Raw genomic sequence first — 22,565 nt, 5'->3', positions numbered from 1 at the left:
TACGTTGTTTGGGCATACTTTAAATACCCTACATGAAACAAATTTTAGGAGCATATTTGGTGATTTTGATATTCTGTAATCAGATCACTTTTTAAAGCTTATAGTGTACTTGACTTTCTACCACAGACTGCTGCTACACAGTTTTCAATCTGCATATAAAACGAACAGCTACAATTCCAATATTCTATTGTTTTCTTGTCAAAAACATAAACTTTACAGTTTTTAAGTTTTTTTTTTCAAAAATCTCTAATTCAATTCCAAATTCATTTTAAAAAACATAAAAATTTTAATTTCCAAACGATTTTCAAAAATCCCAAATCGAAAAGATTTTTTCCATGAAATTGAAAATTCATTTTTTAATATTTATTTCAATGACTTTAAGAATCATTCATTAATATTCTTTTTTCAGCTTCTAAAACTTAAATTACTTCTCTTTCATTATAGCAATCCAGAAATATTATATACAATATCAAAAAATAACAAAATGTTCAAGCGAATAATATTTTGTGCATAAAAAAAGCAAACAAAATTTTTTACAAAAAAAACAAATCCCAAGGAAACTGCAAAATGCACAATAATTGAATCAGTTTTTCAACTTGAAAATTTATTATTTCTTATCTTCTTTGTACTAAGTTTATTTGTAGTTGAATTCTTAAGTGCTTTTGTATTTTTGTTACCCCCCTTAAATTGAAAACTTACAAAAACCTCTCTTTTGTTTTAAAGTTTTACAAAAAATATACACTGAACTTTTGTTACTCTTGTAGGAAATTCAAATAAAACAAAAAATGAAATCAATTTTTTAGTTTAGTTTAAAGTGAATTGAAAAAAAATCGACAAAATTTTGTGTAAAATTAAAAAAATATGGTTTTTAAGGGTTAAAACTAAAAAATATCATAAAGCACTTACCTTTGCAGGCTTTTCCATGCATTTCCTTATCGTCTGCTATAAGTTCTTCGAATTTATGTTGTAAATTTGAGGCAGCTTCTTGTAATGAATGCGATTCATTATCGACTTCATCGAGAGCTTTTAAATAGTCTTCCATATCGACCTGAGAAATGCGTATACGTTTGTTTTCTAAATAACGTACAAATTGAACTTCACTTGGTGTTAAAAATAGAACAGCACGACCACTACGTCCAGCACGAGCAGAACGACCAGCACGATGAACAAAATCTGCGGTATTTTGGGGAGGTGAATACTGTATTACTAAATCAATTTCAGGAACATCTATGCCACGACCCGCTACATCCTATTTCAAATAAAAATATAAACATTATATTGCAATTTTCGAAATACGCTAACAGAAACATACAGTGGCCAATAAAACTCCAGATTTACATTCTCTATAACCTTTGAATACACCTTGTCTTTCTGTTTGGGACATGGAACCATGTAGTCTAGTATTAAAAAAACACAAAGAAAATTATTTTATTATGAAATAGACAAATTTTTATTCAACTTACCTAAAGAATCTTAAACCCTTTAACAAGGGTTCTTCTCCCTCATCTTCAGACATTTCCTGGGCCAATTCTTCATCGTCTTCATCGAGTACTCTGCGTGTTAATTGTTCATTTAAGAGATCATGATGAAAATTTACCATTTCCATGGTACTCATGAATATTAAAGCTTTAAATTTATCTTTTCCACGAAATTCTCTAGCCAATAAACCAGCCAATGTTACCAAACGTAATTTCGGGGTAACCACCATATAACTCAATTTCAAATTCTCTGGTATAGTCAAAATACCAGTAGAATCTTCACCATCTAATAGTTCAGCTGTGGCAGCTTCTATACTCTCTTTATCATAACCATTAACTGTAGTAATGGCTTTTGAGGGATCTTCATCACTATTATCGATAAATATTGGTTCATTGAGCGTTAAACCTGCTAATTTTTGTACAGCTGCTGTTAAGGTGGCTGACAATAATAATCTTTGTATAGGTTGTGCTGCCGCCATTTCCTCCTTGGCACTTTCTGTACGCTGCTTATCAATACCTTCTACAATTTGTTTAACATCTCGCTCATAGCCCATTTCCAACATACGATCAGCTTCATCGAGTACAAGAAATTTAGCTTTATTTACTTTAAATGTTTCGGTATGTAATAAATGATCAACCAAACGCCCGGGTGTACCCACTAGAATATTGATGCCTTTACGTAATCTAGCCTTTTCAGCTTTACGTCTTTCACCGCCCATTAGAACACCGGGAACGATCCATGTAAATGGTTTTACTAACTTCTGGAAAAGTTCATAAGTTTGTATCGCCAGTTCTCTGGTAGGTACTATAACTATTGCCAATATACCAACGTCACGGGTAATCTTTGGTCTTATTTCCTGAAGCTTTTCAACAATTGGTAAAGCATAGGCTAGAGTTTTACCCGAACCAGTTTGTGAACGTACCAGAAGATCTTTGCCTGTGTGAGAGTAATGAAGGAAAAATTTATTTAATGAATTTTGAAACAAAAATCTATTTATCTATCTATCTATCTATCTATCTATCTATCTATCTATCTATCTATCTATCTATCTATCTATCTATCTATCTATCTTTCTATCTATCTATCTATCTATCTATCTATCTATCTATCTATCTATCTATCTATCTATCTATCTATCTATCTATTTATCTATTTATGTATTTATCTATTTATCTATCTATCTATCTATCTATCTATCTATCTATCTATCTATCTATCTATCTATCTATCTATCTATCTATCTATCTATCTATCTATCTATCTATCTATCTATCTATCTATCTATCTATTTATCTATCTATCTATCTATCTATCTATCTATCTATCTATCTATCTATCTATCTATCTATCTATCTATCTATCTATCTATCTATCCATCTATCTATCTACATTAAGTTACGCGATCTTGCTTAATTTCTCATGTTTATACAAATCAAATTCAAAACTCACCTTCCAAGGCCTTTGGCACACACTTCTGCTGCACTGTGGTCAGTTGGGTAATACCAAGTAAGTCCGATAAATTCTTAACAGTATGATCGTGTAAACCTATCGAATCCAATTTACCACCATCGAAAAGTTTCTCTCTTATAGGCCGTACCAAACGTTGGCCTAATTCAATTTTCTCGGGTTGATCTTTAAAAAGACCTATCTTACGTACACTTGAATCACCTGGACGCTTCACTCTAAAAGCATTAGATTTACGAGCATTCGCATCAACTTCACCCAATTCTAAAGGTTCATTAACTTCTTCCTTCTTCTCATCTCCGTCTGTTTCCTTTTTTAATGCTTCTCGTGTTTCACGCTCTTTCTGTTCGAAAATATCGGAAGCACGAGGTTTTTGATTGGGATTTTGTGAAAATTTCTTAATGCCCGTACGTATTTCTTTGTGACTTAAGGTACGTTTGTTGAGGGCACCATCACCTTTGCGAGCATTACGCTTCTGTTGTATACGTTCTTGTTGGGAGAGTTTTTGTTTTGGTTGAGTTTTCATAGTGGAGGGAGAGCTGCAGATATTTAACATTAAGTCGGAGCCTGCTGGTTTTGTTGTCGGTTTGGCCATTTGTAGGTAAGTGTCTAGATCGGATTCATTGTCCGAGTGTTGCTTATTTACCGTTACTTTTTTAGGAGTATCTGTTTTTTGTTTCAAAGCTACAGATTTAGTTCCACTGTTTTCTACAGTAGGTTTAGCTACCGCCTTTTTACGTATGGCTATAGATTTGGGTGCCACTTTAAGACATGTGTCTTCTGGTTTCTCAGCTACCCCACTTTTAACCGGCTGACGTTTTCTAGCCACTAAAGCTTTCACTTTTTGTGTCCCTCCACCAAATTCGAAGGAAAAACCATTTGAAGAGGAGGGACCTTTAACTTTTTTAGGTTTTTCTGCTAAAGGTTTTACCTTTTCCTAGAATGAAAAATTATATTTTCATTTCGCACTGTTCTTTATGTTTTATCTTAATTGACACTTACCTCCGGTTTACTGCGTCTGGGCTGGGGAGCTGTAGTTAAATTTAGTTCAATTGTCATTTTGTTTTTAATAAAATTATTAAATTTTCACTACTTAAAAGTGTAATTTGTAATTTATTTAGTTTTGTTTCAACAACGTGTTGGTTTATTTTGATTGTTTTGCTACAATGTGCTCGTTTGTTCTCTTTTTCGGTTTTTGTTTTGCTTGAGTATTTGACAGCAGTGTTAAAGTTTGAGAGTTACTGCTTAACAGCTGTTAGGAGTATTAAATATGTTTATTGACATGCAGATGGCGGCAGCATCAACTCTATTTTGGATTTAAAAGAGAAAATATACTTTAGCAAAGACAACTACAAAATTAAGCTGAAATTATCGGTAAGGCAGTGTTAGATTTAAGTAAGGCAGTTTTTAGTTAATGCCGTGATACATTTTTAAACAAATGTTTAATTTGGTGAATAAAATTATTTATCACACAATTATATACTCACCACTCTTCGAAAAAAATATGCAAATGGGAAGAAAAAAATCCCTTTTCTATATTAAAAACCTAAAAAAATAACGTGCTTATTAAGAAAATAATGAAAATCTTTTTTCTACAATACATATTTATTTGATATAAAAAGTTTTTAATGAAAAATATAAAAGCGAAGTTGTTTGATACTTGTTTGTAGGGTTCTATAAATCGACTTTCGAATAATCGAACAATCGACTTTTTGTCGAAAAAAGTCGAAAAGTCGAAGTCGACTACTTTGTTCCAAAAAAGTCGATAACCCGACTATCGTCTATGAAAAAAGTCGAAAAGTCGACTTTGTAAATAAAAGTCGAAAAGTCGGAAAAAGTTGGAAAAAGTAGGATAAAATCGAAAAAAATCGGAAAAAGTCGAAAATAGTTGGAAAAAGTCGAAAATAGTCGTAAAAAGTCGAAAAAAGTCGAAAATAGAAAGAAGTCGAAAAAACTCAAAAAATTGCAAAAAAAAAGAAAAAATATAAATAAAATTTTATTAATAATAATAATAATAATAATAATAATAATAATAATAATAAATAATAATACTAATAATAATAATAATAATAATAAAAATAATAATATAATGTTAGATGGCAACATTATAAATTTTCGCTTCTGGCTTCGGAAAAAGTCGAAAATAGTCGGAAAAAGTCGAAAAAAGTCGACTATTTAAAAAATATTAAAAGTCGAAAAACTTTTAATTAAATGAAAAAAGTGGAAAAATCGACTTTTACCTAAATGCAAAAAGTCGAAAGTCGATAAGTCGACTTTTCATAAAATGCAAAAAGTCGACTTTTCGTTTCAACTATAGAACCCTACTTGTTAGGTACCATTTTGCAAAAGAAACACGGGGTTTCGGTTTTCTTTTTGTCCTTTTATTTAATGTTTGTTTTTCCTCAAATTTACATAAAAATACATTCAATAAAATATTGTATTATATGGTGTGATCGTGTATTTTCTTTCTTAATAATTTATAAAATAAGTAATTTCTTTCCAGGTATTGAATAATATATATTATTTATTAATTAATTATATGAGTTAAGAAGTTTGTTTTTGTTTTCTTGGAATATAATTTTCGACAACAATTTTTTATAACTCTATAGATTTTAATGCAATTTCTTTAAAAGTAAATATATAAAAAATTGATCCATAATTGTTTGTTTTTTATTTAAGTATTATTAATATAATTAATTTAATAATATTTGGTTTTCTTTTATAAAGTAATTTACTAATTAAATATTGTTGTTTTTGTTTTATAATTTCAATTAGATAGATTCCTTAATATAATTTTTATATTTTTTTTCTAAAAGTTTAGAAATTTCAAATGAATTTTACAAGAAATTCCCAATAATTACTTTACTTAGTTTCGAATACTTGTGAAAATTTCTAAATATTTTAACTTATGTAAAATTCACTTGTTTTTCTTGTAATTTAGTAAGGGATGTCTATTTTTTTTAATTATTTTTACAACATTTAAGTGCATTTGGTAACAATAATTCTATATGGGGGTGTTGTAATAAAATATCCTCGATAGTTTTGAAAACTGTAAAAATAATTAGAGAAACAAAAAAAGAATCAAATGACCAGCTATTAATATCTAAAACTTCGTAATGTATGAAAACAAAGGCAAAAAGACATATATAGACACCTGTTACCAAATTGACACTCATGTGTTTATAATTTTTCAATAACGTCCGTTGTCAAAGCATATATAGGCAAATACAACGTAACGTTGTCAATATTGTAACAATTCCTTGTAGAAATCTAAATTTTATATACATCCATTGTATAAAAGTTAACAAACGTGGTAAGCTCACTATTGACAACGGATTGTTGTCAATAAACACTTGTTAGTGTCAATTTGGTACCAGGCGTGTATATTTATTTTCCCCTCCTGTATTGACATTCATAATTGTATAAAAATTTTATACAATAAATCAGTGCTAATGCCAGATTTATTAGATAAAATCTCCTGAAAATCTTACGCTACAGTCGCCAAAACTATTGGGTATTATTAATGAATAAAAATATATCTTATTTGTTCAATATGTACGAGTATTTTTACAGGATATCTCTATGAATGTATCAACATATTCTTTTTTTCATTTAAAATGTTTTCTAAATTATCCTATTGCAAAATCTGATAAATATTTCTTTAAATTTTTCTAATTTGTTTTATATTTTTTACTAAATTTTAATAACTGGTTGTGTGTCTATTTTCAATTTTTATATATTTTTAAATAAAGTAAATTTTTTTATTAGAACGACTCACTTAAGTTGGTTAACACCAGCAGCTAGCTAGCTACCTTTTCGGAGTAACGATCTAATATATATTTTGTTGTTATTTTAGAAAAATTCTTTGAATTATTAAAATAAAAATAATTAAAAATCTTTGGCTTTAGGAGTAAAAACTAGTTACATATTAAATACTTAATTACTAAATGATTACAAAAACTTTATGTAATATACTAAAATTAAATAATTAAAATCAAAAGCATCATGTGCACAGTGGGACAACATCACCATATCACTTCAAATGTTAATCTACATTGGAAGAAAGTAATAACGAGTTACTGTTCTAAATGAGACCACCAGGAGCGGGGATAAAGGTGCCCAAAGTAGGACACCTTGGCTATGAAACATTTTTAAGATGGTGGTAAATGTTCCATGATCAATTTTAAATATTTTGATTCCCTGTTAGTCTAACTCTGTTAGTCCAACTCTGAGGGGTATACAAACTTGTGGGTGCATATCAGGCTTTCAGTAACATCGATAATTACTTCCATATTGGTTAAGTACTTTTTAAAGTTGTATACACTCGGCTAGTCTATAGATTAGTCCATCCAGGAGACCATTTGTAATTTTAAATTATTCTTTTGGAAAGCTAGTTCGTATGCAAATCATTAGACTAGTCTTTATACTCGAAAATATAGCAGTCAAAATACTAGTTTATGGACTAGTCAACTGATATTACTATATATTAGCCAATAGACTCATCGCTAGAGTAGTCAATGTGCTGGTCCATCGACTATTCTAGTCAATAGTCTAATACATACCAATTTCTTCTTCTACCCCAAAGACTGGTCTAATCCCATTTAGGTTTAGTCTATAGAGTAGTCCCTTGATTTGTCAATAGACTAAACCATAGACAATCCAGTAGACTAGTCAATAGATTAGTCAATAGGCTATTTAATAGACTAGTCGATAGTCTAATCCATAGACTGGTCCATAGTCAATTTATAAAATACTACTCAATTGCATAGACTATTATATTTTATAGGCTAATCCATTAATTGGTCTAGTCTATAGAGTAGTCTATACACCAGTCCATAGACCAGTAAATAGGCCAATCAATAGACTAGTTCATATACTAGTCAATAGGCTACTAAATTAACTCTAGTCTAGTATATACTAGTTTATATGGTAGCCCATATAGTCGGCAATGATCGAGTCAATAGACTACACCCTAGACTTGCCAACAGACATGTCCGATTAGTTAACAAACTAATTTAGTACCTAGTCAACAGACTAGACTATGGACTAGTTTAGTAAAAAACACTTGAGATCCCCATCGTCTTACGCAGCATATCGATCAAAATGTAACTTGTTACACACTTTTTATATTTTGCTCAATAATCGGTAATCGTGTTGTTATCAGTCGGTTTGGTGTGTTATCATTAATTTGACCACTTTGATTAGATGTATAATCTAATCCCTAAACAATTCACACCTAAAGTCCAATATCGTTCAAACTATTTGTGTTAAGGAAACTGAAACTGCCAATAAAGTCGGTGTGGGGCGTCAACATAAATGAATTAGTTAATAATATTTTGAGTCCCGATAAAACCGTGATTCATTTGAACCGATTTTAAGTAAATCGTTTTATATATTTTTTAAGTTTAAGTGTTTTTTTTTAACATTTTTTAATAACTTGTCACTTTTGTACACATTCTCATCGATCACACTGTACACTAGTTTCAAAATTAAACTTGTTTTTATTTTTTGCATAATGAAGAGATGGAATAAATACCATTTTAATAAAATATATATAAAAATGTATATTGCACAAAATATATAACATTATGCTTTTGTCAGAGACAACAACAACAACAACGAAAAAAAGAAATAAAACAGATTTGTTTAACATTTTAATGATGTCAAGTGAAAACTTAGTATAAAGCAAATAGCTTAAATAAATATTTAACCCCAGGATCGGGTACACCATGAACCAATGTTAAAACCAATAGACAAAGGAATACCATAACGATGGTTGTTGGCATATTGTTGCTGATGCTGCTGCTGCAACGGATGTTGTGGATATTCCGGTTGAGGGTCATCATTATCATCATCTATTATAATGGGTGGTGGTTGCTGTCTAACTTGCTGAAATGCATTAATAAAGTATTGTTGTTGTTCAGGTTGTTCGATATAAAATGGATGTTGTAGAAGGTGGTCTTGTTGAGCCTCTTGATTAAATTGTTGATGATGAAGTGGTTGTGGATGTAGTTGATGTGTTTCATTGAAATTTGCAAGTGCTGGTTGTTGTAATCTAAGTAAATGTTGCTGTTGTTGTGGTTCATTTAAAAATCTTAAGTTAAAATTATTATTTGAGCCGAAACGACCCCCACCTCCTGCGTTAATATTTATATTATTAATGTTATTGTAGGTGTTTATGGTGGGTGCTGTTGTGGTCGTTGTAGTTGTTGTCGTTGCCCTTGGCTGATTGGTGGTATGTAAATTATTGTTGATGGCGACGCCAACATTGTCGTCGTCTCCCACATTATAGATATTATTGACTTTAGCAACATATTTTTTGTTCTTTCCTGTTGTGGTTGTTCTATTCTGTTCAGCTCTTAGTGCTGACTTGATTATAGTGCTGCTGCCGTTGCTTATTGTGGCCAACGCTGACAAGTCAGAGTTGTTTGGTTTGACAGATATTGAAGCCAGCTATGCTGTCACATAATATTCCCTTTGACGTTTCTGGCATTTTTCACGTGCTATATAACAGAGCGCAATAGTTATCAATACGGCAATGGTTATGCCCATGCCAATGCTGACCCACATAATCTCTTCATTAATGCCAACATATGAACGTCCTGTGGCGGATTTTTAAATAAACAAATGTACAAAAGGGAAAAAGAGAGGAAAAGAGTTGAAAAATATCGTATTAAATAAATTTGTAAATTAAATTTACATGGTTTATTTTTTTGATATTTGTTTTGTGTCTAGTGCAACATGTGACATGTATGGATATAGATGGATAATGTACCTTTTGAATAAAACATGAGTTGAAATTTAAATTTGTTTATTTGTGTATGTTAATTGTATGTGTATTGTAATCTTGAAACAATATTATTTTGTTTGAATTATAAGTTTAAAGTGTAATTGATCCTGTTTTTTTATAATATACCGCAATCCTAACAAACTGTATTGTATATTTTTTGAATATTTTAAATTGATTATGAAATTAAATAGTTTCTTTCGACAATGACAAGGTCATGTGTGTTTAGGTAATAATTGCGTTTAAATTTTAAACGATTTTTAATCCCACTCCGGCATGGAAATTTCTAGACTTCATGACTTCTTGATATCGAAATATAAAAACTCACATGCTATTCAATATACTATTATATAGCCAAGTCTATAGTCTAGTCTATAGTCTAGTCTATAGTCTAGTCTATAGTCTAGTCTATAGTCAAGGTCATGTGTGTTTAGGTAATAATTGCGTTTAAATTTTAAACGATTTTTAATCCCACTCCGGCATGGAAATTTCTAGACTTCATGACTTCTTGATATCGAAATATAAAAACTCACATGCTATTCAATATACTATTATATAGCCAAGTCTATAGTCTAGTCTATAGTCTAGTCTATAGTCTAGTCTATAGTCTAGTCTATAGTCTAGTCTATAGTCTAGTCTATAGTCTAGTCTATAGTCTAGTCTATAGTCTAGTCTATAGTCTAGTCTATAGTCTAGTCTGTAGTCTAGTCTATAGTCTAGTCTGTAGTCTAGTCTATAGTCTAGTCTATAGTCTAGTCTATAGTCTAGTCTATAGTCTAGTCTATAGTCTAGTCTATAGTCTAGTCTATAGTCTAGTCCATAGTCTAGTCTATAGTCTAGTCTATAGTCTAGTCTATAGTCTAGTCTATAGTCTAGTCTATAGTCTAGTCTATAGTCTAGTCTATAGTCTAGTCTATAGTCTAGTCTATAGTCTAGTCTATAGTCTAGTCTATAGTTTAGTCTATAGTCTAGTCTATAGTCTAGTCTATAGTCTAGTATATAGTCTAGTCTATAGTCTAGTCTATAGTCTAGTCTATAGTCTAGTCTATAGTCTAGTCTATAGTCTAGTCTATAGTCTAGTCTATAGTCTAGTCTATAGTCTAGTCTAGTCTAGTCTATAGTCTAGTCTAGTCTATAGTCTAGTCTAGTCTAGTCTATAGTCTAGTCTATAGTCTAGTCTATAGTCTAGTCTATAGTCTAGTCTATAGTCTAGTCTATAGTCTAGTCTATAGTCTAGTCTATAGTCTAGTCTATAGTCTAGTCTATAGTCTAGTCTATAGTCTAGTCTATAGTCTAGTCTATAGTCTAGTCTATAGTCTAGTCTATAGTCTAGTCTATAGTCTATTCTAGTCTATAGTCTAGTCTATAAGTCTTGTTTATAGTCTAGAGTATAGTCTATAGTCTATTCATATTATCACTTCAATCAAATTTCCTAATGCTAAACCACATACAACACACGAAATAAATTAAAATAGGGTTATAAAAAATTAACCAAATAAAAAAAAATAATACTTAAACATTTCCTTCTAAAATTTGGCTTAAATTAAAAATTTAAGAATTTTGAACTGCCCAACAACTGCAATGAAATCAATCAATCAATCAATCTTTCAAAGAACGTACCATCTGAAAATAGATAAAGAAAAAAGAATTTGGAAAAGAAGTAATAAAAGCTGTTTTGTGTTTTTTAGCAAAAATAAAATTCTATTAAAAAGTATATGAAATTATAAACAAACAACAACATTTAATAGTGCGGGATAGTGCAAATTAAGATATAGATAAATTAAAAAAATAGCAGTAATATATAAAAAAATTATTATTAAATTCAAAAAATTAATATATAAAATAATAGACACATAAATATTAATATGTTTATTATTATATATAGTTGAGTGGTTATGATTATATAAATAGTGTATGTATTTTTCTGGTGCATACTGTATTGGAATTTATGTGTATTTGTTTGTTAGTATTATTAATTTATTTAATTTAAGTTTAACTTTATTAAATTATTAAAATTACATTTTTAATATTTTTTTTATAACATAACAGGACGTTGATATGCAACTATGTTAGGATAATTAGTTTTTTTAAGAATACATACATAGATACAATTAGGACTGACATTCCCAATGGTTTTACGGTAATAATTGTCAAATCCATATGATTTAAAGTAGATTCATTATATTCATTATTCATATTTTGGATAAATAGATAGATAGATAGATAGATAGATAGATAGATAGATAGATAGATAGATAGATAGATAGATAGATAGATAGATAGATAGATAGGTAGATAGATTAATAGATAGATAGATAGATAGATAGATAGATAGATAGATAGATAGATAGATAGATAGATAGATAGATAGATAGATAGATAGATAGATAGATAGATAGATAGATAGATAGATAGATAGATAGATAGATAGATAGATAGATAGATAGATAGATAAATAGATAGATAGATAGATAGATAGATAGATAGATAGATAGATAGATAGATAGATAGATAGATAGATAGATAGATAGATAGATAGATAGATAGATAGATAGACAGATAGATAAATAAATAAATAGATAGATAGATAGATAGATAGATAGATAGATAGATAGATAGATAGATAGATAGATAGATAGATAGATAGATATATAGATAGATAGATAGATAGATAGATAGATAGATAGATAGATAGATAGATAGATAGATAGATAGATAGATAGATAGATAGATAGATAGATAGATAGATATATAGATAGGTAGATTGATAAATAGATAGATAGATAGATAGATAGATAGATAGATAGATAGATAGATAGATAGATAGATAGATAGATAGATAGATAGATAGATAGATAGATAGATAGATAGATAGATAGATAGTGGTTAGAAAGATCGACAGGTATACAAGCATACACACACATGGATGAACTGACAAACATTTAATCGATTCAAACGATATTTTCAATTTTTTCGGTTTAATGTGATGTCGTATCGTTGTAGCGTTGTATGTCATAAAAATTTTCCAAATAAAATTTTTTCAAACAAAAACAAATCAATTATAAAAAAATTGCGACATACTACGATACAACCGTACAACACCGATTGAGAATTGGACATATATTTTTCATTATTGACATAAAGTCCACTCCCCAATACTTGTACTGAAAATTCAACAATATTGCAATTTAAACAGAAACAAACCGCAATTATATAGAATTGTTTTTTTTTACACTATTAATATATATGAATTTTATAAACATTTCCTTGATTCATGTATTTTCTAATCAATTACAAGAAAATATCAAGTGCTCATTTAATAGACGTTATCAATAAATATCGGAAAAATAGTTCTATATATAAATAAGCTCAATGAGATGCTGCAAATTACAGTTAAACATCTCTTTTTGTAATTCGAACACAACAATAGTAAAAGTATAGTTCAAAAACAATGAAAATTTGTAAGTAATGCAAATATTGAATTATTAAATTGTTCTTGTTGAAAATTTTTTATTTCTTTCGAAGACTTTTTAATTTTCTTTGTGTCCTTGCTGGGTGCCCAAACCGATGCTTTGCTCAAACGAAGTAATATTATAATAGCCGATTGCAGTGAATATGCTGATGGCGAAACATTGCCGGACAGCAGTAGTTGTTCTCGATATTTTTTGTGTGTTAATGGAAAAGCTTTAAAGAGAACATGTGCTCGTGGTTTGAACTATGACACCAAATCGGGTCTTTGCAATAGAGCATTTCTAGTTGATTGTAGTCTTAATCGTTTGGGTGCTAACTGGGAAGATTTTGTTAAGCCAAATGCTGAGTTGAACAATCCCATCGACAGTGAGGAAGGACAGACGATTCCAGTCCTGCCTGCTGGAAGTGTTGTATCAGTTACAAGTGCGCCACCACGGGCCGCGACTACTACAACACCATGTACTACCACAACATGTTCTACAACTAAAACTACAACCTGTTCAACTACTAAAACTACAACCTGTTCAACAACTAAAACTACAACCTGTTCAACCACAAAAACTACAACCTGCTCCACAACTAAAACTACAACCTGTTCTACAACTAAAACTACAACCTGTTCCACAACTAAAACTACAACCTGTTCTACAACAAAAACTACAACCTGTTCCACAACTAAAACTACAACTTGCTCGACAACAAAAGCACCATGCACAACGTCAACAACAACCTGTTCTACAACAAGAGCACCCTGCACTACCACAACCAAATGTTCCACAACTCCACCGTGTACTACTACTCCACCCTGTACTACTACTCCACCCTGTACTACTACTCCACCCTGTACTACTACTCGACCCTGTACCACTACTCCACCCTGTACCACTACTCCACCCTGTACCACTACTCCACCCTGTACCACTACCCCACCCTGTACCACTACTCCACCCTGTACCACTACTCCACCCTGTACCACTACTCCACCCTGTACTACAACTGTCTGTCCGGTAGGAAATTCAGATCGTAATAATCTGAAAATTTTACAATATTACACCAATAGCAAAAGTTGTGCCTCATTACCCGATGGTACAATACTCTTAGATCATAATCATTGCCGCCGTTACTATGTTTGCGCCAATAAACGTACCAAACGTCAAAGATGTAGCACCGGCAACTGGTTCGATCAGGACACGCTTACTTGTCGCCCACGAAGTGCAGTGACAAATTGTGCTGCAGGACGTAACTAGTTATGTTAAAAAAATGTTAACCGTTATTTGAATCTGATAAAGTATTGCTATTACTAAAAAGATCGTAGTCTTCATAAGGAAAATGTCAATAATACTATTCCGTCGACGTTATTAATAAATATTTGTCAGCTTATGATATCGGGTACAACTGTCTTGTCTCATAATTATATACATAATAAATATAATGAACTTTTGAAGAAAATATCTTTAGGTTTCATTTAATAATCCCAAATTGGTTCCAAATTGACACCAGAGTGTTTATAATTTTTCAATAACATCCGGGTTGTATTAATTTCAATACTATTCTACCGGTTTTTTCCCTCTGTGTAGTAACAGTTTGTTATATCACTCTATTACTTAAAGCATTAACATATCAACAGTAGCTCAAGCACTTCAATACTTGTGTAGTTTCAGATAGTTTTTTTCAAGCACTTAAAAGAGTTATTTTATCATTTGAATTTAATAAAACAGAAACTATAAGAATCTACTCACACTTGCCTATAGTATGCAAAATTCTCATTGGGTGATAATATCCGATGTATTTAGTAACTGAAAATTCAACAGCTTAGTATTATGAAAAACTTAGCTAGTGGTTGGAGTAAAGAGCAATACATACTTATGATATTCTAACTGGTCTATGAGAATTATTTACATGTTGAGAACATTAAGAAAATTGTGTATAGGGTAGAAGGGGGATCATTAGCCATAGGGGCACATCTGTCAATGCGAATAACTTGAAAACCGAGTAATCGATTTTATTGCATTATGAAATTTTGTTTTCGTTTATCAATTATCTATCATCCCTGAAAATTTGAAACATTAACTTTACATATGATGGGAGGCAGACATGATTAATTATTTTTCAAAGGGCTGTGAAAATATTTAACTGTGTGAACTTTTTGCGCTAACTTTTTTAGTTTTTGTGATAGAAAAAATATATCGGTCAGTATTAGAACGTCAATAAGACATAATAATATTTTCGATAATAAAATTTTAAGCCCAAAAAAAATTTAAACTAAACCCCTGAAATGCCCGTGGGGCACATGCGCCAAATATATGTAATGCTTGTGATGTAGAACAAAATTTGGATAAAATATAGAAAAAATCAGTAATAATTTGTTTTAATTTTTTGTTAAGTTTTGTGAAATAAACAATAAATATCTGGTTTATTATACTTTGTTTAATGAATTTAAGTATAAAACAGCAAAATAAGTTTTTGTTTTTGTAATTTTTTATTTTATTTTATTTTACTAATGACAAATCTGCCCCATCCCCTTGGTGGATTTACCCCATAGATGGGGCGGTATCGCCGTTTTTGGTCAGTGCGGAAAGGTTAAAAAATATTTACATGAGGATGACTTTGGAAAGATTGAATGGAATGAAACTAAAGCCAACATATCTAAGTATCCAAACCAAGAAAAAAATTAATAATATGTATTGTGGTTTTAATTTGAGGCTGCCTCAAAAAAAGTGGCTATGGTCCCCCTTCTACCCTATGTATATCCCAGCAAAAATAAAACGATGTACTTCCAAAAGACATTAACATTTATTATTACTTCAAAAGTAGAACTAAGTGAATTTGTTTACCTTCTTTGGAAGTGATGTTTATTGGCTTTCAAAGAAGCGAAAAGAATCCAATTTAGTTAAAATTGGATTCACTTCCTAAAAACCCAGCAAATAAGAACTTCCAAAGAAGCGAAAAGAAATACTTCGTTTTATTTTTGTTGGGAACTTTCTAAAAAGAATATAAAAATTACTTCCTGAGAATGACTTCAGATGTAATGAATTTGAAATCAAATAAAAAGAACATCCCTCCTATAACAAACATGTGTTAAAATCATTACTTCTTCTGCTCTTTATCTGTACCTTTCAAGGAGTAAATTCTACTTCTTTTTCAGTTCCCTTCGAAAGTTCGTTTTTTGATGGGATTTGGAGTAATTTATAATGGTCTGACGAAGCATATATTAGAAAATAATGACAAGTCGGAAACTTAAAAAAATGTCCAAGTGACGTCACTGTCTGGTCCAAAAAAGCCTAACCTTTATTTATTTGTCTAGCAAATATCATGTAAATAAAAAAATACATTTTATATTTGATTGATTTTGCTTGTAACATAAGATACTTAAAAATTTTCAAAGTATGTTTAACTTATCATAATGTTTGAAACATAATAATATGTTTAAAACTAATTTACCATTAAGCCCATACTTGTTGGTTATAGATTATACTTAAAATAAATTTTAATGTCAAAAAGATTGATATGTTCTATGGTAAATGCTAACAACAAAACTATAATTCTTATAAAAAGTTTAATATAAAGTTCATTTCTATAGGATGCTTGCTATTCGACCACATTCATAGACTTCAGAAATCAATTCAACTTTCAGTCTAGACTCATTTTTAATTTCCGGTGTCTATAAAAACTTTCACTGTTATACGTCTGGGTGTTATTATTTTGTTAGGGGTATACGTCTGGGTGTTATTACTTTGTTAGGGGTAACAACACTAAATTTGGTCGGAAAATAAAGAAAATGAAACAATGTAAGTAAACTGATCAGATATTGTTGTTAATATCTTTTAATAATGTAAAATTAATTTTCTTAATTCAGACTATTTGATCGTGTTAGTATTACTAATAAATTTAACTATTGGTAACTGTAATGACTGTGAAGAAGATGGTTCGGTTATGATTGAGACTACACGACGAACTGATGAACTAGACGAATTACCAACTGAGCCCACTACTGTTGCAGATGAAGAACCAGCTGAGTCCACCACTATTTCAGATGAAGAAACAACTAAGTCTACCACAGTTGCTGATGAAGAAACAACTGAGTCTACCACAGTTGCTGAAGAAGAAACAACTGACTCCACAACCGTTGCAGATGAAGAAACAACTGAGTCCACCACCGTTGCAGATGAAGAAACAACTGTGTCCGTTACAGTTACGGAGAAAACGACTACAATTGAAGCAACAACAACAAAACCAGTAACTGCCCCCAAAAAAAAGAAGCAAATTAAAATTTGCTAAAACTAAGTGTGTCTTGCATTTTGAAAGGGTCTGACCTTATAGATCTTAATCAGCAGTTGCAACTTTAAATTCAAATTTAGATAATATTACCAATCACCGTCTATACTTAGCGATAGTTTAAAATTAATAAGAAAAAAGTCCACAATTGTTTTAGTTTAATCTAGATTTCATCACTGGTCCTCTGCCCAATAGATGCTTGTTCAAGTATGTTTAAACATGTTATTTTCATACATAAATAAAAGCCTTTTAAAAGGACTTTTATGCAGACATTTATTTCCTTGTTTTCGGTTTTATTGTATTTCCATAAAAAAAACGAAAAGGAAAGAAAAAAAAATAAAAAAAAAACGCCAAAATATGTTAACTGGCTGTCCAATAAAATTTTTTCATATACAAATGAAAAATAAAAGGGTGTATGTTTTAAGCGTTAGAACTTTTGAAATTAAAAATTTTAAATAAATAAACAAAATTTTTAAAATAGCAAATAAAAGTCGGAAAAAAGTGCTGACGGAAAAATCTTCCGTCCATATAAGTTCCAAGTTTTTTCATCTTTATAAAAAAACACCCTTTATTTTTACAATGATTTTCGTAGACCATTTTTTACTATACCTTTTTTATTCGCGCCATATTCATTACAAATATTGTACCAGTGTGTATTGAATTACAACAACGAATACAATTTGTTATTGAAATTAATGATATTTTCATGAAAATTTGCAGATATACATATGTATTTTAAAACTTTTTCAAATTTCAAAGAGGAAACAAGGAAAAATAATAATGAAATAAAATGTATATTTAAGAACTCAGTTTGCTGATGGTAATATTTTAAGTGTTACACAAAGTTGTTTGAATATCTGTAATTAAAATTATTTTTTAATTAAGGCAATGAGATTTAAAAAGTCTGATTGCTCTGCATAATTATTGATTAAAAAACGTAGTTAAACGAAAATATTGTTATGGCTCATAATGATTAAATATGTATTGGAAGAAATGTTTGCAAGACATTTGGAAGATCGTCAGATGAGAGTAAATATTACTTCTAGTTACCAGCCACCAACAAAATCTTCAGATTTATAAATATGAGGATCCTAACGATGTTCGAAAGAGCTCTTTTAATCAATTTATCAATTCGACAGATTTTTGTTAAAACCTCAATTTTTAAAAAAAATTTATATGGAAATCTGCATGAATTTCGAAGCCAGTTATGGGCGTCAAGGAAGCCATTTGTATACTGAACAAACTGCTCGAATAGAATAGCTAATTAGCTAGTTGGTTAGTTAATTAGTTAGTTGGTTACTTAGTTAGTTAGTTAGATAGTTAGTTCGTTAGTTAGTTAGTTAGTTAGTTAGTTAGTTAGCTAGTGAGTCAGTCAGTCAGTCAGTCAGTTAGTTAGTTAATTAGTAAGTTAGTTAGTAAGTTAGTTAGTTAGTTAGTTATTTAGTCAGTTAGATAGATAGTTAGTTAGCTAGCTGGCTAGCTAGCTAGTTAGTCAGTTAGTTAGATAGATAGATAGATAGATAGATAGATAGATAGATAGATAGATGATAGATAGATATATAGATAGATAGAATTATATATATATATATATATATATATTTTATATATATATATATATATATATATATATACTATATATATATATATATATATATATATATATATATATTATAATATATATAGATAGATAGTTAATTAGTTAGCTAGCTAGCTAGCTAGTTAGTTAGTTAGTTAGTTATTGAGTTAGTTAGTTAGTTAGTTAGTTAGTTAGTTAGTTAGTTAGTTAGTTAGTTAGTTAGTTAATTAGTTAGTTAGTTAATTAGTTAGTTGGTTAGTTAGTTAGTTAGTTTGTAAGTAAGTTAGTTAGTGAAAATATTGAACGTTTAATAAAGGTTTAATACAACATCAATAACTTATTATACAACATCAATAACTTATTACACAAATGTACCCCCGAATAGGGTACAGTTGTATGTAAACCTTCTAATCAAACTACCGGTCGCCATTTTGAAGATAATTAAATGAAATTTGCCACATGATCTTCTATGGTATCGTAGACGAAGCCTATTGAAAATAGTTTACATCGGTCCATTATTTCACCTAGGCCCCAGACAACTGAACCCGCCAAATAGGGCTTTTATGTTCATAATTATGTTTAATACGCTCGTATCTCGCCAAAAAGCTGCAAAACCAAATTCTATACTAGCTTTGATGATCCTCATAAACTTTATAATTATAAGGCCTCATTTGACCCTAGCCCACAACCAAAATTTTAATATCCACAGTTTTATTAAGTAATTTTTAGGCAAGGTACAATTCAACTTAAATGTTTTATTATGAAAACTAAATCACATTTTATACGTATACAGGTGTAGGGTATTATATGGCCGACCTCGCACGACTATAACTTCTTACTCGTTTTGCGTTAATTATGTTTGTCCTATTGACATATGAAATAGTATGTCTATGTTTGTCCTATTGACATATAACAATACGACACTGGTTCTAAATTGAACATCTATTTCTAAATAATTATGAAAATAAAAGTTTTAAATTTAAAGTTTTTATTTTATTTTTTAATTATTTAAGTTGTTTGTAAGTTACTATTTATTGATTAATATTTTTAATACTTTTTTATTTATATTTTAAATATTAGTAATTTGTTAGTAATTTAATAGTTAATACAAAAAACCATTCATACCACTGTATAGAATATTTATACAATTTGAAAAATATATGTATTTTTAAAATAAGGAAATTCCATTTACAATACTTACCATTATAATAGTTGGTGGAATAACCAGCTTTTCCGGCAACACGTCCAGCTGGCATTTTTGTGGATGTTGCGGTTTTTTATTTAATATTATGTATTTTTGTTCTTTCGCAGAATACTCTAACTAGTTTGTGTAGAGAAAACTTTATCCTTTAGTCAGAAATTATTTTGTAAAAACGAACAAAATAATATTGAAGTAAAATATAATGAGAATCATTAGCAAAAAAAGCTTTAGCAATTTTTTTACGTCTTTTTGTAATTTGGTCCTTCCGTTTCTGTACAAAAGAAAATTTTAAAGTTCTTCTTCTTCTTGGTTTCTTTGTTAATCACTTAAAAAGCATAAAATCCATTTCACCTTGTGTTTGGTTTTTATAAAGTTTAATTTTGTAAAATATAGTTTAACTAAAATATTCAGCAGTTTGTTTTTATTGATTTTGCTTTAATCTTTTTAAAATTTTATGCATTGAAATTTCCTTTTTTATTATTATTTTTTTTTTTTAACGTAAAGACCTTATACAAATTCATTAACATTTATTATTTATTCGTTGTTTTGTTGCCACTTATGCTTTTAAATCTATTGTTGTTGTCTAACAGTATTTCAGGATAGTTGATTTCATTAAACATGCCCGCCATTTTGGCGTCTTGATTCCTTTAGTTATCATCGATTAAAAACTGTTCATTGTTGATTAGATTTGTCTTCTAGAATCCTAAAAATAAACAAAATATCCATAAAGGAACATTAGTAATTTTATTATTATTATTTTTGAAATGTCTATTTGTATTGCAAATCTTGCCAAATTAAGTTAAAAGCTTTAAATAGACTAGACAATTTATGAAATCGGCAATATTTTTTGACAATAGAGTCATTAAATTAAGTCTGTGATTAAAAACGGTAGTTGTATTCAAATATGACGAAAATGTTATGTTATTATCAAGATACACTCTGTAACTAAATAAAACTCTTTGCGAGATACGCATAATAAACATATGGGGAATTTCGTGTCAAATGACCCAACTTTAAAAAATCGATGTCTTCCGATTTGGATGAAATTTACACTAAGGTAAATGCTATGGGCTAGATACAATTTCAGCTCAATTTCAGTCAAGAACTGTCGGACTTAAAGGGAGTCAAACTTGGACATTTTGGTCATATATGATTTTATTCAAATGTGTGTTACTTTTCACCTATTGGTCCTAGCAAGAATTGTCCAAAGGAGTTCAAAAAGCTATTTCTTTATTTTTTCCAACATTTTGTTTTTTCACAATCGATGTCGTATCGTTGTAGTGTTGTATGTCATAAACATTTTTCCATTAAAATTAAAAAATAAAACAAGTTTAAATGTGTAGTCGGACGTGGCTTACTATATGATAGCTTACATCAGTAAGTATGTAAAAATTTAGATATATCTTAAATAATAACGCATTTAATTCGCTTTCGCCGTAATTTTCTAATAGTTTTACGGCAAAACAGTAAGTAAGTGTCTATCCTCATAAATTTTGGTATAGAAATTTACGTCTATTTGAAGATAAATTATATTCAATTTAATATTATATACAATTTAATCTTAGTGTTTTTAAGTGAATTTTGACCTTCAAGTCATATTCTGAAGTAGAAAATGACTTGACCCTAGTCCACATACAAGGCTAGGGTCAATTGACACCCGATCGTTACAAAAATCCGCAGTGTCATTTAGACTTCTTTAAAACTAATTTTTGCAGATTTATACGGTAACAATAGTAATTATGAGCTTAAAAACTCCATTCGTGGGAAACGTTTGTATGGCAGCAAGACGAAATAATGGACCGATTTGAACCATTACAAACATCAGCACAAATGCATAAAACGCTCCCAACTGTAGTGGTGTAGGGTATAAGCATTACAACATACCACGATACAACACCGATGAAAAAGAATCGGAATAAATAAAGTACGTCATAACCATCATAACTAACTAACTAGCTAACTAACGAACTAACTAACTAACTAACTAACTAACTAACTAACTAACTAACTAACTAACTAAATAACTAATATACCAACTAACTAACTAAATAACTAACTTAATAACTACTTAAACAACTAAATAACTAATTAACTTACAACCTAAATAACTAACTAAGTAACTAACTTATTAACTAACTGATTAACTAACTAATTAACTTACAAACTAAATAACTTACTAACTAACTATATAATTAACTAACTAACTCTCAGACTTACTAACTAACTAACTTACTAACTGATAACAAATATATCGAATAAACAATTCCCACACACAATCTGGCATTACCCTTTTTGTCTTATTAGACTTTGCG

General features: G+C 29.7%; 4 protein-coding genes across 5 annotated transcripts in view; 2 read left to right on the top strand and 2 right to left on the bottom strand.

Moving 5' to 3' along the window:
* LOC111679436 (probable ATP-dependent RNA helicase CG8611) overlaps nt 1–20,385 on the bottom strand; it is a 31,598-nt gene extending 11,213 nt beyond the window's left edge. Inside the window, exons 1-7 of the mRNA XM_046945430.1 lie at nt 20,254–20,385; nt 11,351–11,353; nt 3,946–4,249; nt 2,929–3,880; nt 1,464–2,415; nt 1,313–1,397; nt 907–1,249 (exon numbers count right to left, since the gene is read on the bottom strand). Of these exons, the coding sequence (XP_046801386.1) occupies nt 907–1,249; nt 1,313–1,397; nt 1,464–2,415; nt 2,929–3,880; nt 3,946–4,002 (2,389 nt within the window). The 5' untranslated portion in view covers nt 4,003–4,249; nt 11,351–11,353; nt 20,254–20,385. The remainder of the gene's footprint in view (nt 1–906; nt 1,250–1,312; nt 1,398–1,463; nt 2,416–2,928; nt 3,881–3,945; nt 4,250–11,350; nt 11,354–20,253) is intronic.
* On the bottom strand, nt 9,388–20,391 carry LOC111679434. 2 transcript variants are annotated; one of them, XM_046945433.1, is made up of 3 exons: nt 20,254–20,391; nt 11,351–11,353; nt 9,388–9,545 (listed from the first exon to the last, which is right to left on the bottom strand). In XM_046945433.1, exons 1-3 carry the CDS (start codon nt 20,306–20,308, stop codon nt 9,397–9,399), a joined length of 207 nt encoding a protein of 68 aa, XP_046801389.1. In that variant the 5' UTR covers nt 20,309–20,391; the 3' UTR covers nt 9,388–9,396. The 2 variants fall into 2 exon arrangements, with proteins under 2 accessions (XP_046801389.1, XP_046801390.1); XM_046945434.1 differs by lacking the exon at nt 11,351–11,353.
* On the top strand, nt 13,113–14,650 carry LOC111679433 (salivary glue protein Sgs-3-like). The gene is made up of 2 exons (XM_023441012.2): nt 13,113–13,191; nt 13,256–14,650. Exons 1-2 carry the CDS (start codon nt 13,182–13,184, stop codon nt 14,446–14,448), a joined length of 1,203 nt encoding a protein of 400 aa, XP_023296780.2. The 5' UTR covers nt 13,113–13,181; the 3' UTR covers nt 14,449–14,650.
* LOC124418641 (integumentary mucin A.1-like) lies at nt 16,881–17,965 on the top strand. The gene is made up of 2 exons (XM_046945432.1): nt 16,881–16,989; nt 17,058–17,965. The coding sequence occupies exons 1-2, from the start codon at nt 16,980–16,982 to the stop codon at nt 17,477–17,479; spliced, it is 432 nt and encodes a 143-aa protein (XP_046801388.1). The 5' UTR covers nt 16,881–16,979; the 3' UTR covers nt 17,480–17,965.
* Nucleotides 20,392–22,565: the final 2,174 nt, after the last annotated feature.

The sequence above is a fragment of the Lucilia cuprina genome, chromosome 3 (assembly GCF_022045245.1).
Source record: "Lucilia cuprina isolate Lc7/37 chromosome 3, ASM2204524v1, whole genome shotgun sequence".
Taxonomy (NCBI): Eukaryota; Metazoa; Arthropoda; class Insecta; order Diptera; family Calliphoridae; genus Lucilia; species Lucilia cuprina.
The sequence above is the reverse complement of the archived record's forward strand: the minus strand, read 5'-3'. Positions and strand labels throughout refer to the sequence as shown.

What these genes read in the sequence shown, in the direction of transcription:
- LOC111679434 (XM_046945433.1), bottom strand. Translation starts at nt 20,308, where the DNA reads ATGCCAGCTGGACGTGTTGCCGGAAAAGCTGGTTATTCCACCAACTAT.